We start from the raw sequence: 18127 nt of genomic DNA on the forward strand, positions 1-18127 counted from the left end.
ATCAGTAATAACAATCCTGCAGAGACAGCTTTGTTGCCATTTCAAAAACACTTCTTTCTCTCAATAAAAATAAAAATCAAGAATTATCTATCCCTTTCTCTGCAACACATAGGACAAAGCTAAAGCTTGTTCATGCACCAATAGTTGTAGATCACAAATACATAATTCATTTCCACACAAAATACATGCATGCACAAGCGCACACTAAAACGTTCACAAACACTCGCACAAATTAACAAAATTAGTTCAGGTTTTTCAACTTTATTTTTCATCTTGCCTTCAATATGTTATATTACATATTTACAGTATAGTAATATACGGACTGTATGCTCTAGCACTGAGAGATCTGTTCGATATTCTTGTGTATTAATCTAGGTCCCCGATCGGTAGAAGGTAGCTGTCAAGTTATTGCCACGAAAAATATGCTTTCAAATCATCGGCTTTCAACCACACGATTTAAAACAACATTTTTCACCAGCACCGACACACCCGAGGGGTTTGCATATCAGTGTATATTAGAGTACTTTATGTTCGCACCAAAAATCAGTTTCCAACTCCCAGTAGCTAGATATTCATATCCGAAACGCACACAGGACAAACACTACACAACTGATCAGTCAGTGAAGTTAAACGATTGTTTCTGCCATGAGCTTTGAGGAGATGGGCCTCACAAGCAAATACAGTTGGTATATCAAATATTAACACTGCCACACATCAACTGCTAAAAACATTGAGATCTAGGTTGTAAATCTCTTCACTCAATTTCTCTTGTTCGTAAAATTCAAGTATACTATTCCGTTCTGTCTTTCCATCAACAAATCAGTAGGGGGAAGAAATGTCCCTTCAGTCAAAATCATTCTTTCTTTATTTGGTGTTTAACGTCATTTTCAACCACGAAGGTTATATCGCGACGGGGAAAGGGGGGAGATGGGATAGAGCCACTTGTCAATTGTTTCTTGTTCACAAAAGCACTAATCAAAAATTTGCTCCAGGGGCTTGCAACGTAGTACAATGTATTACCTTACTGGGAGAATGCAAGTTTCCAGTACAAAGGACTTAACATTTCTTACATACTGCTTGACTAAAATCTTTACAAAAATTGACTATATTCTATACAAGAAACACTTAACAAGAGTAAAAGAGAAACAGAATCCGTTACTCGCCTCCTACGACATGCTGGGGAGCATCAGGTAAATTCTTCCCCCTAACCCGTGGGGGGTGTCAAAATCATCGCCTTTCGCATTAATTCATACCCCTTGAAGATAGAAATAAAGTTGACAGGATAACGCACTGCCCTAACCATCAGGATTTTTTTCATTCAATCCATGCACCTTGTGTTAAATTCAAACTGAAAGACTCATTGGAAGAGCTCAGTGAGAATGTGTGCGTCCCTTTTTGTCCATCCTAAAATATTTACTGCTTCCAATTTTGAATCATCGAAATGCAGACAGGTAAAACTGGACATTTTTCTCCACAAATTTCATCAGATCAATTTAGAAATGTGACGAGATTCCTCTTTGAAGAACAAAAGCTTTCTAAAATATACAAAAATATTGATGCTCTGTCATGTTTGACCATTTTTTTTCCCCATCTTACCAATGCATGCATCCTCACAGACAAACATAAATACATTGCACATATGAATTATGTTTCTTTTCTAACTCTAAGTAGGATTATAAATTATGTTCAGCTTTAAATTTAGTTTGACTGGAGCTCACTCAACTTGCACTGGCTCATGGTAATATGAACATGAAGATGCATGTCAACACATACCGATGCACATCTTACAACAAACATTCATTATGATCAACATGGAACATTCACGTAGCAGCAGACTTGTCACTACCACAACTGCTACGATTTTGCACCCCACTCTCATACACACACCACTCTTACACACACAAACAAACAAACACATACTCTCTCTCTCTCTCTCGTCCCCTTTAAAAATTAATCTCAACTTAATTGAACATCACAGAATCAATTGGTGCCCTCGGACAAATTTAAAATACAAAACTGTAAGCTATGAGCAACACTGTCACTCCAGTAGCTTACAGAATACTATGTCCTTGCATCATGAATAAGAGCAGAAAGTAATCCAGATCGGAGTCGTAATTACACTTGTTGCTGTGAACCTAATTTGAAGCACTCAATTTTAACAAGAAGAGTAAGGTAAAAAAAAAAAAAAAAAAAATAGAGCACAAATTATATACAAAGTTTATGTTTTCAAACCAAAGGTAATAAAAAAAATCAAAGAGAGAGAAAGATAAAAAAAATTTACAACATTAAAAATCCTCTAAGTCTGCTGCTGTTGATCACTCAAAGCACAGCATAACTTGAACATACATATCATCAACAGATTGTTCACAGTTAAAGGCACAGGTGTTCCTGTGTAAACTATTCAGCCCAGCATCTCAGATCTGGCCACGTATCAACAGTCAACAGTCTGGGTGCTTTATGGTCTGAGTGGAATTTCTTGATGAATTCATTTCTTAACTGACACAAGTATCAATCTTCAAAATCAATTCATCAAAAAGTTTCCTATCTGCACATGAAGGAATTGGGCTGTTAATGTGTGGTATGTGTCCAAATACAGGGATGATTTCCCATGTAAAAAGCTGGACAGATCTGAGATAGTGAGCCATACTGTTTTCACCAGAAGGACTGTGACTTTCAGTTACACAAACACATTTATCAAAACATCTGCACATGACAAATACAAGTCAGTAAGTTGAAATATAAAATTAAACATCACACACACACACACACACACACACACACAACGCACAATGGTTTCTTGAATACCCACAATGTTTTGCCTTGAATTAAAAAAAAACAAGATTCTGTTTCAGGTACAGAGTGAAATTGATCATTAAAACAGTTTAATATCCATGTAGGATAAGCAGCCGCAATATACAAAATTGTATGCATACCAAGTTGTATAATCCCATCATAATGCTGTTATCGCAATGCCATTGAAACACAGTCAGAATCGCCTTTTGAATTACACATGTTAAATATGATAGTTTTAAAAACAAACGTAAAAAACCCCACCTACTTCATCTTTATTAAGCTGGGTCTGAAAGAATACAATAAATGGATATTACTATGCAAGACCTGAATTGTCAACCAGCAGCAGGCAGGATTTGTCACAGGTAAGGACAGGTTGTAAGAAAAGGCGTGGCCTTAAACCTCTATCCTTGTAAAATAAAGTTCCACCACAGGAAAATTAAATTCGCTACTCTGTCCAAGTCACACTAACACAACCACTCAAGTACGTTGTTTACTTTCCCTGAGCTGAAGAAAAAAACCAGCTGTACCTAAATCTCAGGTAGGCCATGATAGTTAGACATCAAAGATGTAAACGATGGCAAGACCTGGGTCATGCAGTGCTCAACCACTAAGACCCGCATCCAACCCACACACAGAAATAATGCCCACTGGAATTTAAAAAAAAACCACTTTTTGATAAGTGTTTCAAACCTTATTGATAATATAAAGGATGTAATCATACCTGATATTCGTTGCAATCCACTAACGCCAGGTAAAATTACACACCAATACCCACTGTTTATTATGATTCTTAAGCCAACATGACAATGCCAGTTTGAGACAGAGCTAATAAAACTGTTCAGCATTACAAAAGGCCCAAAAAAGTAATATCAAATTAACAAGTCACAGTTGACTATCATATACAGACCTGGGAACCCCTGCTTTGAACTTGAAGTATTCTCAAACAAACTTGGTGTATTTTCAGAAGTATGAGTGTACTCCACACAGCATTTGAACATCCATGATTCAAATATGCTTTGCACGCGTCCAGTGCTCTGTCAAATGAATTGATCAATACATTCAATACAAATACTTCTTTCAGTGTTTAATGACAAAAACTATTGTCACTGATCAAAAGTTGTAAAGTTATATGTAATCATTCAAATAAACAGTGTCTGGCTAAATATTCAGGAATGACAATCTGGCCCTGACAACCTATGTGTGTAACTTTCGGTGACTAAAACTCGGATGCGCTTGTGAAGAAAAATAGTCTAGGATTGTTTTGATCGTATTTTGTTTCCACTGATCGTACTGATTGTATTTTAGACATTTAAGCGTACAAAATACGGCTAAATCGTACGGGTTCCCAGGTCTGCATATATCATCTATTTTTCTGGGCGTGAATTTAAACTGTAATTTGCCAAAAGAAGAGTAATTTCACGGTAAGCCAAACATGGACAGTCCTTTCAACACCCAAGACATGAACAGAATATCAAAATACAAGAAAAACTTCTGCATAGCATTAAATACAAATGATTATACTGGACAACAAAATGATGACCGACACCCCAATCCTTGGCAACAGAACTTCAGCAGACTCTTACTTTGCCAGCGGTTGTTTTAAGAAAATAAGCAGAAAAATGGAGGTCAAAATGGCAATTCTTGAACTTCACCCTCAACTTCTAAGATGTCAAATGCACTGAAACCCCTTGTTCTAATTTCTAGGTCACAAAATATTACCACAATAATAAAGGTAATGGCACAGGTAATCTGAGATTGGAGTGTTCATATAAATGCCACTTCAGATCCTTACTGAAAGCTGAACGGCTATGTACAATACAGCAGTTTCCCTTGTATTCTGGTAAGCTTTGCTCCCCCTCTCGCTCTCTCACACGCACACACACCTTGTAAGGATAACGCCTCACATCCCTCAGTTACCTGAGTATGTTGTATGCCCAGATAGAATTCCCATAATCACAAGCCTCTCGCATTGTTTTTTCTCCCACATTTTTCATAAAATATCACACATTTCTTTCTTCCAGCAGTTGAGCACACACAAATACTCTCACAAAAACGTACCCATACACATTGTCCATGCACACATGAATACAACTGCAATCAGCTACACACACCCACCCTCTCACAATCATCCATACAAAAAGCACACAACCACTCACTCCTATTTCGCAGAACTAGTATCAGCCACTCTACCACCCAAGAAAAACCAAGCACTCTAGTCAGTAGTTCTAGCTACATCACACACTGGTATGTCCGAATGCAGTGCATCCTTTCTTGCGGCCGAGTCCTCCATACACTTGGAGAGCATGTGGACGACCAGTTCGTACGTCGCCATGACGATGGCAGTGTTGGGGATCTGCCGGACCAGCTGGGTCACCAGGCCTCGGTACAGACCCCTCGCTCCCTCCTCTTGAACAACCAGGTTCAGGGTCTGGAAAAACGACTTGTATTTGTTTCCCTCCTCGCGAAGCCGCGTTCGGGCCACCTCTGCACACAAACCAATCATGGGAGATATGGATTAGCACCTCAGAATAGAGAAAACTTAGCCCTACTTACAGTCTAAACACGTTTTCAAGTATGTTTTGAGCAACATTAGCTCTTTGACGTGTAAATCTGTGCTTGTGCAAAACTAGATCTCTATGGTTAAACACACACTTTTTTCAAGCATTCTTAAATTAATTCCAAACAAAATGTTGAAAAAATGTATTTCCTGTTTTTCTTTAAATTGTCTTCATATTTTTTCAATAGTAATAAACTATCCTGCTAAAACCTTTCATCGTTCACATTGGTCGCTCATTTTCTCTCTCTCTCTCCCTCTCTCTCCATCTTTCAGAAGAGAAAACAAAATCCCGCTCTGCACAAAAGGCAGCAGCTTTCTGCATAGTCTCAGGCTAAAGATATAAGGATAGGAAAGCCAGGCATCTCGGTCAATGTTTACTTACCATGAGGATAAGCGACACAGGTAGCGAAAGACTTTGAGATAGCCCCAGCCAGCATGAACTTGAAGAAGTCGATAGTTTGCATTTCATTCTTGCCGTTTTGCATGTCCGGTGCCCTGCCATTGCCGTTGTCTTTTTGGGTCAAGTGGGCTTTGACTGCCTCATAAATCACAAGATGAATCACAGTTTCACTGACACCATAGTACGAAGCCGAAAGGCCCTTGTAAAATCCACGAATCCCGCCCTGCTTGGCAATCCTCCGAACGCATTCTCGATATGTCAAGCGATCTTCAATTCTGCAAAGGACAAACACAAACAGCATCAGTACAGAGAAAATCAATACTGCGAGCGCTACAGGCACAGACAATGAAAACTGAATGGAAAGAGGGGTTAGAATGGCTCCAAACCTGCCCTCTTAGCCCTCCCCCCGAACCTCTGACCAATGACAAAACGCATGCAACTTTACCCTCCCCCCCCCCCCTCCCCCAATTCTCCCCCCCCCCCCCTCCCCCAATTCTCCCCCCCCCCCTCCCCCAATTCTATCATCAATAGTTCAACCGTCATTTTATCTTTTGAAATGTTAAAGTGGAAGGCAGCGAATCTCAGCGAATGAGCAATGTCTAAAAAATAACTCTTACACTGAACGTCGAACCTTCCATTATCATACAGTAGTACCTGTGATGTGAGGCCCCTCTAATAAGAGGGCACCTCCCATGAGAGGACACCTTCTCTTGTAGCTTTTACTTTGTCTATTGTCTTGACCAACATACACCTGTCCTAAAAGACCACCTAGCGATGTAGGGCCACTTTGGCTGGTCCTAAGGGTGTCCTTTCATGGCAGGTACCCCTGTATAATACTGTCCCTATGTACAAATGGGAAGGGAATGCGACATGAAAACCACAGCCTGCAGCAACTCTCGTGGATTTCATCAGAATGCACAGCGCCTGCTAACCATCTGATGAAACTGTCTGCCTGTATTAACCCAGCCTGATTTCATCATCTACAGTTTTAGATGTTCGAGGGTTCAGATGAAAAACGCAGGATTACCCCTCTATTTATTAAGGGCAATGTGAATATAAAATTATACAAATTTAGCAATTTTGTTGACTGTTTACTTTTTTTTTTTATAAAGAAAACCTTTTGACATGACAAAATAATATACTGCACTTACTTTTGATCGAGCTGCAGTCTTGTTTTGATCAACCAGAGAGGGTTGGTACAAGTGGCCGCAGATACTCCTGTGAAAAGATAAACAATCATCATTGAAAAACAGATCGTTTCACTCACCGTTCAAAACTGTTCATTCAAGCACCTATCATAATATCCAAGTATGCTGCCTATACTAGTACATGTACTGGCGCATCTTCTTTGTCTATTGTTGCTAAACTAACACTAACAGTGACCTTACATTTTTCCGCATGTATGAGATTGATGGTTCCTACTACGTCATTAATCAACTACAAAGAAAGATAAAGATCAGAATAAACATTGACATTAACTAGCTTAAAAGTTCTTTACAGCCTATATCTGAACTAATCAATCATCCATTACATCATTCAAGTACATGCATGATCAGGGGTTGCACTGACTGATTGGTTTGCCTCGTTGATGCAAAACAAGACCCGTTAGAAAATTATCACCACACTGCTGACAGTGACACACACCACTAGCAAAGTTAAACTTGCCCTGACTTCACTCTGAACTAGGGCATCACAGCACAGATAGCAATGTCAGATGCGATTAAGGGCTGCCCCTGTTTCCTTGACATACCTGCCACAATAGCAGAACACAGGTGTACAATTGGTGTGTCTGGGGTTAGGACTTCGTTCAGCGTTCGTTTACTCTTGGCATAAGCACCGAAGTAGATTGCTCTGCAACATACAAGGAAAAATACTTATAAACAATGCACATAATGAACGTTAATGCTCTTGGAGGTCTATACACACACAAATACACAATCAGGACGGATGACACTCAAAAAGATGAAGAAATTGTCCTGCATTAAGTCTTTTGGGGCTAAACTAAACCAAATCTTACCCAGAATGCTTGCCTCAAACGCAGGGATGACAATAACTGAACAGCTCGCTGCTATCATAATTAAAAACTTATTTCTGATCAAGTACATGTTAAACCGACAGAAGTTGAAATGTGTCTGAAAGGGCAGTTAACTTGAATCAAGTCGACAGATGTGTGCCTGTATGTGTGAGGAGGAAGACATGGTATCATTCGAAGACGCCTTTCCTTAGTTAGACAACTGAAGACTTTGATTTTAAACAAACTGTAACTGCTCTTACAAAATTTACCCACAGAGCAAGGGTAAATTCACAATGACATTTTGAGGCGTGATGAATGTAAAGGCTCATTTTCAACACTCTTTGTGAAATCCAATCTCACGTAATCTAACCCTTGTTGTTCACTGGTATAGAAGTGACATGCCCCTGCACCATTATAGATCATATTACTGACAAACACCTTTATTTTGAGCCAACGCAAAGAGTCACCTACTCAAGGTCATCAACATGTAATCAAGTTCACACAAGCTGCTTCCAGCTGACCTTTCACTTAACTAGATCAAACCATGAGTTACTCTTCCCCTTTGCTAATCTGAGCTACCCTTTTGTGCTTCTACATTTTGCATTCAGGGCCTACCTACCGCTTTGCCACTCAGAAAAACAGCTGAGTTCTAAATATAACACAAGAAAGGTCTCGAACACACTGCACCTCTCTCCCTTATGCAAGCAACCTCTACCAGTTGGCCTGTAACCCAAGCTGTTAAGTGTAACTGAGATTTATAACACATTCACCGCCCTACCCTTACGCAACCTCTATCCCTCGTCTAGTACAGACCTCCAAAAATCTGAAAAAAAATCACATCTTAAAAGAGAGGGATATGGATCGAGTCTTAACATGGAAGTACATTTACAGAAGTTGCGAACAGAATATGCTGAACACTGGGGTCCTTAAAATAAGTGTTTCACTGTAGGCCATATCTATACTGCTGTATGCCTCTCTGAGTCAAAAACAGCTTGTGACCCACAAACCTACTTTCTCAGTTTAGTTCAAAAGCACAATACATTTTCTTTTAGAAAGATAACCTCTACCAATAGCTGATGAACTTTTGTACCCCAGGAAAAGTACAGTACAGTTCTTTAAATACTGACCCATAAATTAAGTTCTTCATAGGTATATAAGTTAACAAACAAGTACATGTACGAATGCACACATGGTTGCTTTAGTCTGGTTTATCTTTGCCAGGACTACATCAGGTGGTTATTGATTATAGGTTAATATATATATCCCATGAGCTGCTTCTTTGTTTCTGTAATTCTTCTGCAAATATGTCTTGTAATTGCAAACTAGACAAACATATCCACACTAGAGATTGCTGTCTGTCTTTGCTACAACTGGGGACAGACAGACATTTGACCTGTCTAGACAGTGACAGACACATGTGTAACCTTGCTCTTCAAGTAATCCATCAATATTGCAAGAAGAACAACAAGTCTAAAGTCTGTAGCCCAAACTTCCTTTCTTCATAACTTCCATGCAGAAACTATGTTCCGTTCATCCAATGTGTGCACAGTAAACAAGAATATGAATGACGTCACCCGAGGCTTTCCTTTCATATCCATGCATGGATAAAATGCATAATATATATGTGAGCCATCAGCGGGGATTTAACCCATACACAGGTAACTGTGTCACTGTCTCATTCACCTCTAGTTGTATGGACAGCTTTGTGCTTAAAATAGCTCAACACCCCATATGCAAAAACAAGAAATAAAGAGCACAAAAACGTAAGCCTGTAAACTAACTTCCTATTCTTAAAAAGACAAGCACGACAGCCGAACTGTTGACAGTTTTGAAGGACAGAATACTGGGCAGGGATGACCGAATTGTCTGCCCGATCGCCAGTGGCGAGTAAATATCCGCCGGGCTAGTAGAAACCGTCTGGCAACTGGCCCGGCTGGACAATGAAGATTCTTGTCAAATGCAACACTTTTGGTTGTAATGTCGAGTTTTTAAGCCATATAAACACTGCAGATCAACTGTGTTATGGCGAGTAACATTTTTGAGATTTGGCCATCTGGGCATGCATGATGTTGAAACACCTGTGTGAAATCTCAAACTGCAGGGAGGCAGAGACAAGCTCTTTGTTGATCCAACATGACACGAAACAAAACTGCAGGGATTCTCAAAAGAAAGCTACACAAATACCCAATATTACACAAATGAAAAGGACCAGTCAGTAATACACACACTGACATAGTGTTCTGTACAAAAGGGGAAAATAATGCAATTGCAAGCACATACTGAAAACGGTGTTTCAAGGATGGACTGACATTGCAATACCTAGACTACGCAGAAGACATTTAGAAATGGGTGCAGCCACTACAAATATTTCAATAGCCCAGATTTTTAAAGAGCAATTTCTTCCACAAGCAATGGAATTGATCTAATAGGTTAGATACACACACAAAGCTGAAGCAAGCTGTTACAGCAACAAAATAACAAGTCGCGTAAGGCGAAAATACAATATTTAGTCAAGTAGCTGTCGAACTCACAGAATGAAACTGAACGCAACGCAACGCAGCAAGACCGTATACTCGTAGCATCGTCACTCCACCGCCCGTGGCAAAGGCAGTGCCCGTGGAATTGACAAGAAGAGCGGGGTATTCGTTGCGCTGAGAAGGATAGCACGCTTTTCTGTACCTCTCTTCGTTTTAACTTTCTGAGCGTGTTTTTAATCCAAACATATCATATCTATATATTTTTGGAATCAGGAACCGACAAGGAATAAGATGAAAGTGTTTTTAAATTGATTTCGAAAAACAAATTTTGATAATAATTTTTATATATTTAATTTTCAGAGCTTGTTTTTAATCCGAATATAACATATTTATATGTTTTTGGAATCAGCAAATGATGGAGAATAAGATAAACGTAAATTTGGATCGTTTTATAAATTTTTATTTTTTTTTACAATTTTCAGATTTTTAATGACCAAAGTCATTAATTAATTTTTAAGCCACCAAGCTGAAATGCAATACCGAACCCCGGGCTTCGTATTACTTGACCAAAATTTCAACCAATTTGGTTGAAAAATGAGGGCGTGACAGTGCCGCCTCAACTTTCACGAAAAGCCGGATATGACGTCATCAAAGACATTTATCAAAAAAATGAAAAAAACGTTCGGGGATTTCATACCCAGGAACTCTCATGTCAAATTTCATAAAGATCGGTCCAGTAGTTTAGTCTGAATCGCTCTACACACACACACACACACACGCACGCACACACACACATACACCACGACCCTCGTTTCGATTCCCCCTCGATGTTAAAATATTTAGTCAAAACTTGACTAAATATAAAAAGAGGGACGTAGGGCTATGAAAAGGTAATAATAGTATGAGCAAGGTATCCTGCGGTTGTTTTATTTAAACTGTTTATGCCTTAGAAGGCACTTAAACTTGGTTAGCAGGCAAATGTTTTCCCCAGCCTTCCTCTCTAGCTTGCTCTCCCATTTTCTTGGCAAACTCCCTGCCCTGAAGCTTCTAGACCATGAAAAGTGCATAAAATGTAGTAGTGGTGTGCATTAAGACTAAGAGGCATGCTCTTTCTGTCAAGCTAAAACAGTCCTGCCATCATTGTCCCACAAGATACAAAGATCAAGTTTCCAATAATAAACCACTGCCAAAATATATCCACACTACCTACAAGGTCATAGTGTCAAACCAAATGATCTGCCCTAATTGGGTACCCATGCACGAAAACCGGTTTTCCTTTATGCAACAGATAGGATAAGGATGTATCTTACATTTAAGGCACAGCTGACCTATATAATATGCTAATATATTCATTGTTGACTTACACAAGCATTCACAAAGATGGATACTTATGCATAATGCATGACAGCTTGAAATTAAAAGCCAGATAAACAGACAAAAAGCAGAACAGACGTTACTTCAAGGACACACGCCTTAAAATTTCCTTTCCTTAAATTCCTATTTTGATAGCTGGGCTCCGACAGACATTGTATGAGGCACGCTACTTGAAATAAAAAATCCCAGTAGAGACCGAAAAAGAGAGACAAAAAATAACCAGAAACATCCCCTTTTGCATTAGGCCAAAAAAAAAAAATTGTCTGTTTAGGGTAACCCGACCGACCCTATCGATTTGGCGCCGACCCAAAAACTTTTTTTTGGATTTCAAAAAAAAAAAAAAAAAAAAGAGGTAAAAATGCTAAAAAGAGACATTTGGCGTTTCATTTAATATACGTTAGTTTTGAAACATGTATTCATCAAATATAAGAAGTGAATGTTCAGCCAACATAGCATTTACACAAAAAAAAAAAAAAAAAAAAAAAAAAAAAAACCTACCTACCTACCGACCCTACTTTTTTTGGTCATGTTACCCTAAACAGACAATTTTTTTTTTTTGGCCTTAGTACTATTTTGCAGAAAAAAATTCTTTGATCTTTACAACCTTCAAAGTTTCATTTTCTTCTCTTGGTTTGCCCCCTTTGTACAGTGTAAACAAAACATGAAGTTAGTACACGTTGAATGCTTTGTTCAAGCCAGCTCTGTTACAAAGTGGACTCAGTTTTACCCTTAGGCTGGTTGTCGCGCTACATTACGTATACTGTCACCTGGTTGTCACGACATATGTCGCGCCACTGGCTCAGTCTGTTTGGTCGGTTCTGATTACCTCCCATGGATGCGAAAACCTATATGACCGTTTTTCTTTATTTTTCTCTCTGTTAATTCACCAGTGGCTATGTAACATGTGTTACAGAATTGCACCAGTGTAAGGGTTAAGAAATCTACAAAGGCATGGAACTTACCTTGATGGAGCAACACCAACTAGATTGGGTCCAAGCCCTTTAAATAATCCCCGTACTCCTTCTGTCTGCAGGATATGTCTGAAACAACAACGAGGAAATATTATAACTTGAGCATTCACTATCACTGTTTCAAAGTTACAGGGTTCACAGTACTGATCACAATCAGTACCTACATAGTTATAAGTAGCCATTGAATCCTTGTAATTTGTGATATTGAGACTTGTTTCATTTTCACTGTAAGAGGAAAAACAGTTTAACAAGAAAAGGTCATTAATTACAAACTTACATCTTTTGTTTGTCTATAAATCACTTGTCAAGCAAAACATGACCATAATTGATTTAAATTAAAAGAAAGAGAAGAGGACTCAATGCAGAAAATCACCCATATCTACACAATTGATATTCAAAAGTGTTCTAAAACAACATTATTTGATAGCTCGATGAAAAAAAGAAAATCTCAAAAACTGAAGAATTATTCTATTAAAATCCAAACACTCCTATTTTCTTCAACTCCAACAAAGCCACCAAAACATACACACTGTCACACACACACACAAGAGTGGGACTGAAAGCAAACCTACCTGAGGCAGAAGATGATGCCAGCCGTCTTGCTACCGCCATGATGCAGCACAGCAGGAATGGGTCTGTCCACAGGAATGTTGGAGTTGTAGGAGGTGCAGCAGTGAATTTGTGCTACTGAGGGTTGGAAAGGCAGTCGTATTTGTGCCGTGGGGTTGAGGTACAGGTGGTTGAGAGTGGTACCGGCGGACGACTGGAGGCGAGTTTTGACAACCTCCAGCGGGCAAGTTACTACAGCCCCTGCTGTACCCCCAGCACTGTCGGAGAGAGAAATTGAGTTTCACGTGCGAGTTCTGCTTACAATTTCACAAAATAAAAGACAGCCATAAACACACACACACTCTCATGCATGAAAATACTTTTGTAGGATAAAATAAACGAATAACTTTAGGGACAACACACCAGAAGCAAATATTGAAACAAATAGGTTGTTTTGGGCTACACATTCAGCCACCTTCAGTAAGGCAACCTAAAGTAACTTTTAAAGTTCCCATGACATAATCCACCTCTACATGCGGTATTAGCGAAGATTGTGAAGTTGTGAAAACAAATGATAATATAAATCCTCCTTCCATCAACCAGGAATCGGCGTTAATTCTACCACTTCCCTACGCAAAACAAAAACAAAAAAAAGTTTTAAAAAAAACAAATATATAATTAACACATTGGCTAAAAAAAAAAAAAGGAAAATCCTACAAGAGTTCTTCTGCTTCACCTTACAGTGATTAGTTCTGACTTTTAAAATCAACTGACTGTTTTCTTCAACAAGTTGCGAATGCTGCGACCATGCCCAGATCAACAATGACTCATGATTGACACTGGTATTTTTATACAGACTGCATCATGTGCTTTACGTCTTGTGCATCTCCCATTTGGTGCACTAGCCCTTTTAGCTGTTACATGATCTTCTGCAAGTGCAACGCATTAAAAGGTGCAACTGCAAGCTGAACCTGAACACTGCGTAATGCCTAAGGTTCTGGGCCTGTTTGTAACAGCCGTTTTCATTCTAGGACAGCACTGGTCAATTGAATGCTTCACTTATCATTCAACTGAAACACTTAACAGAAACTGGCCATACTGTTGTCTGTGCTCGTGCCGTATGGTTTTGCCTGAATTCTATGAAGATGTTTTCATACTTGCCTTAAAAGTCAACAGACTTTGAACACTTCCCAATTTCCCCATAGAATCTACAGGTGCAAAGATATGCATGCTTTTCCCAAATGTACAGACCCTCAGTCAATGCCAAATGTCATTGTACGCACTGGGCCTGGCAGAGTTCTGCGTCTTCACCCTAAATGACCTTCAGCAGAAGAAACAGCCTATCCAGATTGTATCCAGTCTGCACTGAGGAACAGTGGCAAGTGCGATGTAAATTAAATGTAAGGCCCCGCAAAAGACAGGACACCTTCTGTTGTCCCTTGGTCTAGATCTTTGTTACCAAAATATACTTGTCTCAAAAACCCATCTGCAATGTAGGAAAACTGTTGGCTGGTTCAAATCAGTAACAAGGAAAAACCTATATTTGATTGAACTACATGTACTGTTGTAGCCTCTTGTCACAGGCCTCACAAAAATGTGGGACAACGCTTTTGTATCCAGGAAAGCAGGACTGGCCTCAACCATGCCAGTAACCAAGACAATGCGATAGACCTTTTTGTATCTGAGCAGCTCTCGTGAGATGTCCGCATGACATGCTCTTTGTTATGCTTTGAACATTGCGAGAACTTCGAACCTTGGCTTTTGCAGCTTGCGCGGGATATGCTTTGCTATGGTTTGAAGTTTGCGAGAGCTTGGAATACCATAGGGTCTATTTCTTGGGGTCAGTCACGTGGACAGTTATTCTAACTCTCAGTCTAAATATGTTGTTGTCATTGTCATTTTCATCACAAGTACGTACATGTGTATTACTCCAGATGCAGTTTTTCTAATCTTGAGAAACAAATTATCGGCATTTTTCCTGAAGTTAGAGCAACTATATGTGGAATCTTTTAGTGGAATTGAACGGGCTTTTTTCCATTCTTGAGTCAGTCTCAGTCTGCATGTGCAGCTGAGATAACACGACGTAGTATAAAAGTAAACAAACAACACTGGACATACTTGAAGTAAACAGGACCACACCACCCAATGAATCTAAGGTGAGGGTCAAAACAGCACGTGAGGAGATTAGACCAGAAGCCAACAGACATGTTATTGTGACCTATTTTTGTTAGACCCTGTGTATTGTTAAAGGCGAACATCGAATGGAACTGGTTAATGTACACATTTGAACTGCTGTCAAAATTACTATGTAATACGATATTCGGGTTTTAAAATTGGTAGCAAATTACAACCAATAATGATGTTTTTTGCTTCGACATTGAAGCAATGTTCAATATTTACTAACAAAATAATTACGAAATAAACACAAATCCAAATCAGTGAGGCAGAGGGGACAAAAAGCCGAGCGGGTGTGTGTGTGTGTGTGCCTGTGTGTGTGTGTGTGCCTGTGTGTGTGTGTGTGCCAGTGTGTGTGTGTGTGTGCGTGTGTGTAGAGCGATTGAGACCAAACTACTGGACCGAGAATAAAACAGCTTCGTCAATCCACGCGGCAAGGAAGTCGCTCAATTTTTGCATGCAACACGAAGTAAACAGACATGCAAGAATAGCGACGGGTTCAAGTTTAGGTCGCTCCACGAGAAAAATTCCTGCCGATGTTGGCCTTTTAACTGTCTGAGTTACCGAGCTAAAAATAGACTGTGGAAATTTTTGTGTGGCATACACATCTACAAATATCAAGCAGTCTACTCATCAACAACTCTCCTCATCAAGCTCAAACAGGTGATCAACCGGGTGAAGATGAAGTAATGTGTCGTCTGCAAACGCGCAGCAGACGACTTTCAGTCGTAAACAAACTGCAAAGCAAGCACAACATGTGATGGGCAGACTGCAGGAGCAATCGCTGCAATGCCCTTGCCCTTGGGCTTTTTAACCGAGTTGCTTTCTTGTTCCAAATGTTCATGTATAATGCAAGCTTTGAATAGAATGGTGTGCACAATTGGAATCTAAAGTATATAGAAGAGTGCAATGTGCATGAACAGGCATTTGCATCACAAACTTAAATAACAGCGAACATCAACTGTCTGCCTTGTTTCTATTGCGTCCAAGGAGCCATGTTTTGGTTAGGCCTACAGCAGACGAACTTTCTTTCCGTCTTTGTTGCTTTCACAGTTTCAGTTCGCTAATTATTGAGTAAGTTGAAAACCACAAAACTGTGGTTTTACATAAAAACTATCCAAATGTCCAGTGAATAAAGGCCACTTACCCCCCAGCAACGATATGGATTACATTTCCTTTCTTCGCTTCCATGTAGACGTTTCACAATGCTGACTGAATACAAACTGCGCGACACACCAGTCAATGTGCTGTGCTGCTTTGCAGCCGGTCACACACAACGAGTCAGCCAATCAGAAGAAAAGGTGTCAACGACCTTGAGTTTGATTGGTTATAATATGTCGCCGCCCCCATTTGACCCATGCGGAAGGCGCGTGGACAAAATCTTCTGAAATCTCAAACGTCTATTTCATTTACCGGGCCTATCGCCAAGAAAGCAAGACATCATGCGTACAATCCCGCGTTCTTCTGGTCTTTGAATTACATGGATTTCGTGTAAAAGGTTGTCTAATCATGCTCGAGAGACAGCCCTGTGACCGCCTCGATAAGCTGTCGATGTGTAGACACGGTGACCTCGTCAGTCCCAAGGTAAACACAACATGTGTTGTGGTCGTGCTGAAACAGTTGTGCGTGTCACTTGGATGACTGTTACACACTGGCAACGCCTATTCATCCACAGGCTCAGGTTACACACAAATTACTGCGAAAAATATTCTCAAAAATGAATTTGTTGTGAAATTTCGTCATGACAACAAACAAGGAATTTACTGATAAAGGACGGAAGAACAGACCCTGCTGTAGAATCATGCAGTGTATTGTAATCGTTGCTACGATGTTAGTAATAAAAATAAAACATTAGGTTACCCAAATCAGTGGTGAACAGTCAGATAGGCTAATTACACAAAATACAAAAACGTGCCACCCTATCGAAGGCAGTGTAACGTGTCTTGTAGCAGGAAGAAAAGTGACATTGATATTTGCATCAGTCATACTGACTCAGTGAAGCACTAACACACACTACGTGACTCGTGACACACCCACACACTGAAACACACAGTACACACACACACACACACACACTAAAACACACAATACACACACACATTAATAAGACAAAACTGATAAAAAGTAGGGGAAGGGCCCCTAATATATAATATGGACCACTTTTTGTTTATTGCTGATAACTTGCTTGTTTTCTTGCGAAGAAGTTTCATTTTGTGGTTGGTAGTCCTTCTCTCTTAGTTTAACCGTTAGGCCTAATTAGAGTGAAATAGCTTTGATAGACCTTCAGCAAAAATTAAATACCGAAAAAAATCACAAAAGGTCCATATTAGGAGCCTGGGCGCCCAATATGGACCAGTGAAGCGGCCTTCACGAATCACTGTAAAAAGCCCCCTATACTTCAAAATAACATGATACAACTTAGTGTGCAAGTCAGACTAATTCAAATATGCTTTAGATTTAGCTGTTTCGGGTTGATGAGAGTATTATTTGAAGCACACCAGGAAACTAAAGAAGCTTATCAAAAACAGAGTGAAAATAAGTGAAATTATCAACTTTCACCAAAAAAAGACTATTTGTTATATTTTTTTGAAATCTTGAGGGCTAGTTTTAGATAATTTTCAGCAAGCTTCTAAATGAATTAATTAAAATTGCCTTTAGTTTTTATTTTCTTCGATTTGTTGAAGGTGGTCCATATTATTTTTTGTTTGCAGTAGAAACTCGTGGTACACACTGCTAAAATGTAACAAATACTGTCTTAGCTGTCATATATAGCCATTTTTGTGTTATAAAAGCTTTGGCTGTGGACAGAAACGAGTC

General features: G+C 39.4%; 1 protein-coding gene across 1 annotated transcript; it reads right to left on the reverse strand.

Moving 5' to 3' along the window:
- Positions 1-245: 245 nt before the first annotated feature.
- LOC138978521 (solute carrier family 25 member 36-like) lies at positions 246-16578 on the reverse strand. Its single transcript, XM_070351258.1, has 7 exons — positions 16458-16578; positions 13159-13413; positions 12578-12655; positions 7501-7601; positions 6902-6968; positions 5733-6025; positions 246-5277 (listed from the first exon to the last, which is right to left on the reverse strand). The coding sequence occupies exons 1-7, from the start codon at positions 16499-16501 to the stop codon at positions 5006-5008; spliced, it is 1110 nt and encodes a 369-aa protein (XP_070207359.1). The 5' UTR covers positions 16502-16578; the 3' UTR covers positions 246-5005.
- Between the last annotated feature and the right edge of the window lie 1549 nt (positions 16579-18127).

The sequence above is a fragment of the Littorina saxatilis genome, linkage group LG10 (assembly GCF_037325665.1).
Source record: "Littorina saxatilis isolate snail1 linkage group LG10, US_GU_Lsax_2.0, whole genome shotgun sequence".
Lineage (NCBI taxonomy): Eukaryota > Metazoa > Mollusca > Gastropoda > Littorinimorpha > Littorinidae > Littorina > Littorina saxatilis.